Below are 10,000 nucleotides of genomic sequence, written 5' to 3' on the forward strand. Positions count from 1 at the left end.
TAATATATATGTATATATATGTATATGTATAATATCTTATCAGTGGTTGTTTGTCTTGTGTGTCTCTCTCTCTCTTCCCATCTGCATGTTTTCCTGCAACTCTGCCTCTGCATTACATGAGTTTCCTTTTCTCCATTCCTTTTTAATTCTCCCACCACATTTATTTAATTCTCTCTCACTTTGTGTACCACGAGTCGGCCCGTCTCATCCTCTCTTTCTCTCATCACAGGGTTCTTTCCCGTCTCTCATCCGAGAAGCTGCCTTCTCTTTCATTCCAATCTTCAGTAGAGAAACAATGCTCTTGCTCCCAAATCCTTTCATTTGGAGGATTACTAAAGTGTGGCTTGATATCAGAGTGGAGGGAGGTGAGGGGGGGGGGGGGGGGGGGAGAGAGAGGCAGGGCAAGAGGAGCAGAATCACAATCCAAAAGTATCATAACACTCTCACACAGCAGTGCAACAACTGTTTGGGTGATGATTCCATGCACTCTAGAGTACTACAGAGTAAACAATAGTAATCTGACTTTTACATATGAAAACGAGGCTATTTAGCTCTTAAAGCTTCTAAAATCTTAGTGTCAAACGTTTTAAAGCTTAAAATGTCATCTCTGTGAATGTTTAGCTGTTTAACAGTCTTCACTAGAGGTAAGAAGTAGTTTGATTACATTTAAGTGCTGTGGAGGAAACACATCAGTCAGTCGCTTCCTGTTTAACTTTTAGGCAACATTCATATAAAAATGAAAGTTATGACTGAAGTAATTTTATCTTTTATATCAGCAGCTTTTATATTTGTGTACTCATCTGAAAGGTTAAATCTTTCTTCCACCTGCCCCCACTAGAGGGAGACCTAGACCCACTGGATTGGCTCCGGGGGTCCCCTGCAGCCAGCAAAGCTCCATCCCCCTCCTCATCCTCCACCACACCCCTCCTGGCCCTCTTCATCCAGCCCCAGAGCAGGTGCCCATGTCTGGGCCTGTCTGGCCCTTCACCCCCTTATCTGATTAATACTACTAATCCTGGAGGTGTTCCTGCCTGCCAGAGAGGCCAGCTACCAGACTGGCCACTTTCTTGCTTGGGGCGGCCAGGCCACGAGGCACGGTTATGGGTTGCACTTTGCCAACATGGCCCCCTTGGACCTAAGGGGATGTTTGAGCTCCAGCTTAGTTTTCTGGCTTTTTTATGTGTTTTTTTTTTTTTTTAAACTTATCTACATCACAAAAAAAAAGACCAGGCTCATTTATCTGAGCTGTGTTGTTTCTATGTATTCAAACGAATCTATTCATTTGGCCCTTTTATCCCCCTCTCAGTAAATCCCCTGGAGCATGACTACTACAAGGAGAAACTCCAGTTCTATGAAGGTAAGTTTCCAACATGGAAACTCAGAGACTGATTTACTGTTTTCTCTTCTTATGCAGCTGCTTTGTGTGAGTTTGGGTCCTAATCGTCCGGTGAGACAACCACCATCTTCCAGAAATCACTGCCCAGTTCAACTGTCCCACTTCCTCCCTTCACTCCCTCCCTCTCTCTGCTTTTCACCCAGTAGTGCAACACAAACAGCCTTATCAGGAGACAAACACTCATCCCTCTGCCCTCCCCTTCCCTCCTCCCTCCCCTGACCCCCCCACCCTCCACACCCTCATTTGCATGCATTTGTTTACCTCCTCTTCCCACTCATTCTTAATGGAGAACTCCTCTCCTTAATGGTTCGTGTTTCTGTTGGGATGAGAAGAGAGACTGTGGAATAAACAGATAGGAAAGTGATTGCAGCAGCTCCTCATTTTTCCTCCCACCTAACTTCTTGTATATGCGTGGGCAGATGCACAAATTCAATTAGCTGTTTTTTATTTATTTTTTTATTTATATACATGCTTCCTTTCCTCTGTTTACCCACTAGAGATGGATGAAGGGGGGGAAGGAGGGCTGGGAAATTAAAATGATGGGGCCTCGGTGTGGTTTGTGTTCAGATACGTGCTGTAAACTGCAGTTGCATTTGGGAGATAACTTAAAAGCTCCACAAGTCCTCACGATTAAATATTTGCTCCTCTTCAAGGATCAGGTTGTGTGTTTTGAAGTGACATTTTACTTTCTGTGGAAAATTTGGCTTCACAAATAAAAAAAAAAAAAATGAACAAGTCTCATAGCTGTTGGTAAAAGGAGTAAACGTAGGTTGAGTCATAAACTCCCAGAGAGATTAGCATCAACTTTAATGCACTCCTATTAGATTATATTAAGACTTTCCATCAAACTTACCCATAAATGCATGAAGCTGCTTTGCAGTGATGTTCCTGATTAAATGACTTTGGGCTTTCACTTTAAATTCTTTCTTCATTTTCTATTAGGTGGTAACTGTATCATGGCTTTAAAACCATGTTACAACAGTTTTATGGCCTGATGCAACATAACAAAACATTTCAATATATTTTATGTAATGCTTTATTACTTTTTTAGAGGCAAAGGAAAAGTGGTTTTAGTGGAAACGTTTTAGAGGAAACCGTAGGCCGATAATTTGGTTAAAAATGTGGGTAAATCTTGAGATTTATTGTAGCTTCGTTGTGCCATCAAATGGTTTGTTTTTACCTGTTAATTTAGTTATCAGCTTTTTAACAAAGCATTACTGAACTGATCTTGCATCCTACTTGTACTCTGAGCGCTTTCCAGTCAGTAAAAGTCGGTTCGATGGTAACTTTTATCGTCTCTTCTTCTTATCCTCCAATTATTTTATTTTCTTCGCTGAATCAGACACAATGTGTGTTTAAAAAGGCCACTGTGTTGATAGCCACTTGCTAGCATGCGATATAGTGTGTGAAGCTAAATCAGTGTTTCTCAAACCCAGTCCTCAGGCCCGCCTTCCCTGCCTGTTTTAGACACGTTCCTCCTCCAAAGCACCTGAGTCAGATTACTGAACTTCCTCATTAGGTTCTTTGCAGCCTTTTAACGAACCCTTTATTTCATTCAGGTGTGTTAAAGTAGGATTGCTCCGAAAACATGCAAAGCAGGGGGGCCTGAGGACTGGATAAGAGAAACACTGAGCTAAACTAAGCTGTAAAATGATGCAAAGTCCTGGAATAACATACGTGAGGTTCAGTTTTTCAGGCTTGGGACGTTGTTGGGTCAAGATAGCTCCAGGAATGTACACACTAAACACCCCTGTGCCATCAAAACAACCAGAAACACACGTTTTTAGGATCTGAAAGTTACGTTGGGATACTTTAAGCAGGAAAAAATGTCCCATAAAAAGCTAAATTTTCTGTATTTATCAGTCTTGATCATGAGTTTATTGAAAATGACCATCAGGTTGTTTGCTATGAAATGTGAAACTGCTGTTAACGTCTGATGAGGTGAAAGCAGAGGTGGTAATTCCTGGTCCAGAAAGTAAAAGTCCAGTCCTGCAGCTGTTCCCACCAGTCACCAAACCAGCTGAATTTAACGAACAGAGTTTATTTGCCAGGTACACAAGCCTTTTAGTGAAAACACCTGTTCTAAACGTACAGGTAGATCCAGAAACATGGCAGGACCTTTACTTTCTGGACCAGGAATTACCACCTCTGGGTGAAAGAGACAAATCTTGAGATGAAGCTTTTCTGTTTGACGCTTTTACTTTAAAATACTGCGCCGAAGTCATCGAGTTGCATCCGCCGTGTTGGAGAAGTTGCTGGCGTGATAGCCTTTACGACCATTAAACAGAACTGCTGTGTTTTCCTGTTCTTTATCAAAACATGCCAAAGTTTGCACACGGTATAGAGCAGTTCTTCATCGTTTTTACTGAGTCCAACCCACTTTTTTATTGCTGACTTACTGGGGCGGATTTTGTCAGCGTTGACAGTTTGGGAAGATAACATGAGTTCAGATTTGCTCGTCAGCTAAACTCACTTCTGTTTTCTTAATCAGTCTGCTGGAAGGTTTTTATTATTTTTATTGTTTATTTAGTTTTGCCTCTTTGGTCATACCACCTAATAAGGTCAAGTTTAATTGTTGACGTTCCTCCTCTCATTTAAAAGGCGTCTTCCATGATGAAGAAGAGGAGAAACATTTCCAACTAGTTCCACTGGACTTAATTCAAGCTTTTATGATGATTGTGACCTGGATGAGTGAGAATTTACCCCAAAACTTCACACTTTTGGATTATGTGGAAGTTATCGACCAGCTCAGAACTAGTGGGCTAAAGCCTCGGTCCTACGAGGTCTGCAGTCCAGCAGGTTGTCTGTGTATCCCTGCTCCAACACAGCTGACTATAAATGAGTCATTATGCAGAACCTGATAGGCTGTTAGATTCATTCAGTTGGATTCAGGCGTGTTGAAGCAGAAATACATGAAAAACCTTCTGGATTGCGGACCTTGTTGAACCAAATTGAGTATGCTGAGGGATACACACCAGGCTCCGTAGGGGTGGGAAAATCAAATCGAAAAATCGAAAATTGGGATTTTTTTGCTTTACAATTTTAAAATAGATTTTTTTGTTAAAAAAAAATAAAAAAAAAAATAAAAAAAAATCCTTTTTTTTTTTTTCAAACAAATAAAAATAATCCATAAGAAATTTTTTGTCATTTTTATTGTTTTTATTGATATTTTTACTTGTCTTCTTGGGCATTATAGCAGCAGAATGATGGTCTGGGTACTGTGTTGTTTTTTCTTCATTGAAATCAAGAAAAAAAATGACGAGCAAAAAAATGTTTTATACATTTATTTTGTTTTTAATCTACAAAAATCAGCAATATTGAAGAATTGTGAGAATCGCAATATAAATTGAATCGGCACCCAAAAAAATAGGAATCGAATTGGGACAAAAGCGTATCGTCACAGCCTTACGGCTCTGTAGGATCAACTAAAATAGTCTTCTCTAGATATAATCAGTTTAATTCTGAGGCCTTTTTATCACCCAGCTCAGTCCTGTACTGGGAAGGCTGCTGTTTAACTCTGGTTTATTTAGTTTTGTCAATGAAAAGCATTAAAATAACGAATTTAATTCATGTTGAAAAACTTTGGTATTTTGTTTGACATCATGCTAATCAGCAGAACAGAAAATAAATCCTAGTTTTTATTCTTTCAAAGCAGGAACGAGTCACATTAAAGGCAATATTTTAGTGTTCAAGTTAGTCGTTTTGTCTAATAATCAGTTTGCATCAAACTGAACAAGCCATCCTCAAATTATTGATCTATCCTGATCATTTCAGCATCAGTCTGGATTTGTCCGTTTGGTCAGATTGAGAGCCTCTGCCTCGCGTACCTGCATCATTCTACATGACCTGTAATCCTTTTATAAATTTTAAATCCCTGCAGAGATAAGAAGTCTACTTTTTCAGTCATCTGGTCCCACATTCCTCTGAATTCCCACACGTGCCTTTATTAAAAAGGTATTTCTCTCATGTCGGTGTTTAAGTCACATGACTGTTCTTCTGCTTTTCCTCTGTAGCTCGAGGCTATTTGTGGACCCCCAGGAACCGCCGACCGGAAAAGCTACGCGATTCGCTGAAGGAGTTGGAGGTAACCGCCTCCTTAGGTGCCCCCCCCACCCCCCCCCCCCCCCCCCCAAATCCATCACCTCCACACACTCCACCATCCCTCCTGGCTTCTTCCTCCCTCTGGGGATTTTTGGAGTTTTCCCTTTCCGAAACGGCCGATTGATTAACAAATAGGGGCTTTCTCTGTGTGCTCGCCCTCTCCCTTCTTTCTCCCTGTCGTTCCCGTTTGTTCTCCTCTCTCCCTCTGCTCTCTCATCACCTCTCTGTCGGCCAAACTCTGTCATCGAGGGGGATATTTGAGGGGATCAGGGGACTGCAGGCCCTCCTCCCTCCTTCTCTTCCTCCTCCATGCTCTCTTCCCCTCTGTACTTGTGGCAGTACAGACCTAGCTTTGTTTGCTGGAACCTGTCTGTGGCTGTTACACACACACACACACACACACATGCACACGCTCCCCACCCTCCCAACTCCTTCCTCTCACCCGTAACCATTGTCTGAAACCAGAAACACCCCAGCTTACCTCCACACCCCACCCTCCTCCTCCTTCTCCGTCCCTCTCTCCTCCCATCCAATCGCTCCAGCTGGGTTTGGAATGTGGCAGGAATGACTGACCTTACACTCTCACACACACACACACACACACACACACTAGCACAGCTTACCTGCATCCCTTTCCAAGACTCTCCCACCTCGCTTTGAGGAGGAGCTGCCGCAGTGACCACCTGTGGTGGAAAATGTCTGCTGGTGCATGCAACACAAACTTACACAACTATGAGCCGCTGTGGAAGCTGATTATTTTCTTTTGTTTGTTTCCTGACTGTTTTGTAGCCTTTTAGACACAAGCTGATATAATGTTTGTTTATATCAACGCAAGGCAAGTTTATTTGTATAACATCCACTTAAAGTGCTTTAGATTAAACATTAAAATCTTTACAGATGGTGTAGAGAAGCATAAAAGACAACAACAATTAGCAAAAATCACAATAAAATTATAAATAATATTTATTTTTATTTTGTTCTTTTGTTATTTATTATCTATTTACTTCTTTTTTTCCTCTCTTCCTGTTTCTTTCTTTCTTTCTTTTTTTTTTGTTGTAGACTCTGCTGCTCTTGGTTTGTGTTGTTACTTTTATTTAGAGGACCCCCTTGAAAACCAGATGGTGCATCTCAAGGGGTTATTCCTCTATCAATAAATAAATGTTAAATAAATAATAATAATAAATTAAACTAAAATGATTCAAAGTAAGATCAGTTTAAAGCTACCATGCAGGTTTCATGATTAAACACAAGAAAAGAAATTATTTTAACCTTGATAAATTTGGTGAGAGTTTAATTCCTACTGGTGATTTATCATTGAAAAATGTCTTCTTTGAATGTTTATTTGGGTGTCTGATGTAATTGCCAGATCAAAAACTCTGAAGAAACAGAACTCCGGCCTTCGTCCCGGGCTTGTTAAATGAAAAGATGTAACGTAAACTGAGCCATTCAGATTTGAAGAGCTGGGCAATTCATCGAAAATTCAATACGAGTCGACATTCAGAGCCACAAATCTTACTCATGTCAATAAAATGTTTGGAAATTTAAATTTCTTTTCAAAAATAGAAAATATTGATTAAATTACCATATATATATTTAAGCTGTTTAACTTATTTTACAATATTTGCTCCTCTGTTTTTGATAATATTTGCAACAAAAAGTTCTTTGCAATGGGAGCTAAAAAAATAAAATTATACTCAAATAGTGGCTAATTAATCATGATGAAGATAATGTTCAATCAGTTGTTATACTGATTTGAGGTCATATCATCCAGCCCTACTGCAAAGTACTTGACTGTTACTTATTTATTTACTTGTAACTCTAAAAGGGTAAACTGGAACACCATCAGACTTGCTTTTTGCTTCTTTATCACCAGTTGCCATTATTAACAATGTCAATTAATAAACTGAAGTAATTTTGTAGCTGATAATGACTCAGACCTCTAATCAGCGTCCTTTAATGCGTCACCAACAGGAAATTAAATAATCCCATTTCCTTTTAAACTGACAGGACTGTAGGAACCACGAGGAACCATACATCACCAGTATGGCACCAGTAACACTGACATGTTGGCCATGAAAGCAACAGTTTTTAAAACCCCACTAATGAGCTGTAGCACATTTTCACATCGTTAGACTTGCCTCCTAACGATGGATAATTCAGCATCAATTTTTCATCCTGTCTGTTCTCTGAGCTCTCTCCAGCTAGTAAAAGTCAGCCTGAACTTGACTTTAATCTCTTGCTATCTTCCTTTTCCTAGCTTCTTAGAATAATATCCTCTTTTTTTCCACTCATTCAACGTGGTCAGTGTGTTGATATCCAGTTGCTACCATGTGACAAGCTGCCATAAAGCAAAGTGCTTCTGTAAGGTGATGCAGCAGGATGACAAAATAAAGTTGTAAAGTTCAGTTTCTCCGGATGCTGCAGAGCAACATAAGGAATTTACACGGTAAATGTGCCACCAAAACAAGTCAGAAAGAGTTTTAAATTCAGAGAGTTATGTAACACTACTGCAAATGGTAGACTTAGGAAAAAGGGAAGTTGAAAGTTAATGGAGCCAATATGTGATGAAGGAGTTATAGTGCTGTTTACTGGTCAGCCACTGCTCCCACTGGTCAGCCAGTGCTCCCACTGGTCAGCCACTGCTCCCACTGGTTAGCCACTGCTCCCACTGGTCAGCCACTGCTCCCACTGGTCAGCCACTGCTCCCACTGGTCAGCCACTGCTCCCACTGGTCAGCCACTGCTCCCACTGGTCAGCGCTGGGTCAGTTCAACACATGTCTGGGACTAAACGGTGGATCCAAAGTCTACCCAATGTTCCTGCTGCAGGTGGAAATTTACGAAATTGAGAAATAGAATCGGTTTCCTGTGTGGTTTGATGTCTGAGGCTGTTTTTTTTTATATACTTTATATACTTATACTACTTCCAAACTTTTTCTGCAGGGCCCTCTTTTCATCAACAACAATCATGTCGAGTCCCCGTCTCATGAACCATAGAAACGTACTAAGAAATGCGTCTTTAGTTTTAGTGGCTGTATTGGAGGTAACTATAATTAAAACCATGTTAGTATTATTGTCCATTCTTCTGCTTCAGTGTGAAACATTTTAAACCAGGAATCTCTGCAAACTACTTCAGGTGAGACGATGCTGCTTTAGTAAAACAACTTTGCTTTATTTGATAGTTGGATAGTTTATTTCTAAAGTAACCTGCAGGCTTCTCTTTGTGTTGAGGATGAAAGTACCCAAGTGGCGGTGTAACTTGTTTGGCTTCATACTTCATTATATTAGCTAGTATTTTGGTACATGCAAAGACAGCGTTCTCATTATTACCCACCATTGATTATTATTACTATTATATATATATATATATATATATATATATATATATATATATATATATATATATATATATATATATATATATATTTTATTGTTATTATTTGAAGTTGCTCTTGTTGATTTATCATAATTTCCTATGAGTACTTTTACAAATGTGTCCAGTGCCAAAACTCCTGAGTTTTATTTAGCCTTGCCCGGGGGGGCCCGTCCCCCAATTTGGGAACTACTGCTTTAAGGGTTTATTTACTACAAACCTGAAAAGGAAGAGGAAGATGGAGGCAGAGAGGAGCCATTGGTCACTCAGCATCCCAGAAATGATCTTCTTTAATAGATGTGTAAATTCATGGAAGAGGAAAGAGCGGTTGTTGGTGTTTCTTTGTTGTTATATGGACCACAGTGTGCAAAAGACAGTTCATTAATAAAATATATCAAGAATTGTGGGAAAAATTCTTGATATATCATGATATATAATGTGTCTCCTTTAAACCCATTTCTGTGTTTCTGCAGTAAAACTACAACAGCTGTATGCTCTTGTCTCAAGTTGTGATGTTGATCTTCATCTCTTTGTCTGTATCTCCGACCATCATCATTCAGGAGCTGTTGCAGAGCAACACCTGTATTCACACCAGATGGAGGAACAAGTACTGCTGCCAGGTACACGCCCTCCCCAGTCCAACGCCCCACAATGTGCAAGCAGACACTAACGCTCTCTCACAAACCTAATAGCTGGTCCAGACCAGGCCTCAGGGTGTAATATCTTTTTTAGATTGTTTATGATAAGGTAGCATCTCAAACAATCCGTTTTTCTAACGATAACCTTTCTGACCCACAGAAAAACAGACATGTATGTATAAATACGTCTGAGAAATTATTGGAGCAGATTATATGAACTGTTTTGTGTTGTGTATGAGCTTTTCTGAAATAGACAGCTGCAGGTGCAGAGAGGCTTTATTAACTTGTAAACATGTAAAACAGGAACCAGGCCATTATAGGTTAACTGGTAGGATGTTTCAAGCAGGATACCAGTAAGTTTCCACCACTACGGAGAAAAAATAATACTTTTGATCAGTTTTATTTAGTAAGGAAGTAGATCAAGCAAGTGACAGTGATGTTTCTGTAGCATTGGACAGGATCTCTTTCAGATGAGTTCATTGGATCTGACGTTT

The 10,000-nt window shown here is 39.9% G+C and overlaps 1 protein-coding gene across 1 annotated transcript in view; it reads left to right on the forward strand.

Annotated features, from left to right (window-relative positions):
• Window positions 1–10,000, forward strand: part of wdpcp (WD repeat containing planar cell polarity effector) — a gene marked incomplete at its 3' end in the record, with an annotated part of 91,904 nt that overhangs the window by 9,825 nt on the left and 72,079 nt on the right. The window contains exons 3-5 of the mRNA XM_079248841.1: window positions 1,307–1,357; window positions 5,410–5,480; window positions 9,429–9,488. Of these exons, the coding sequence (XP_079104967.1) occupies window positions 1,307–1,357; window positions 5,410–5,480; window positions 9,429–9,488 (182 nt within the window). The remainder of the gene's footprint in view (window positions 1–1,306; window positions 1,358–5,409; window positions 5,481–9,428; window positions 9,489–10,000) is intronic.

This window comes from Telmatherina bonti (genome assembly GCF_933228915.1).
Source record: "Telmatherina bonti genome assembly, chromosome: 11".
NCBI classification, from domain to species: domain Eukaryota; kingdom Metazoa; phylum Chordata; class Actinopteri; order Atheriniformes; family Telmatherinidae; genus Telmatherina; species Telmatherina bonti.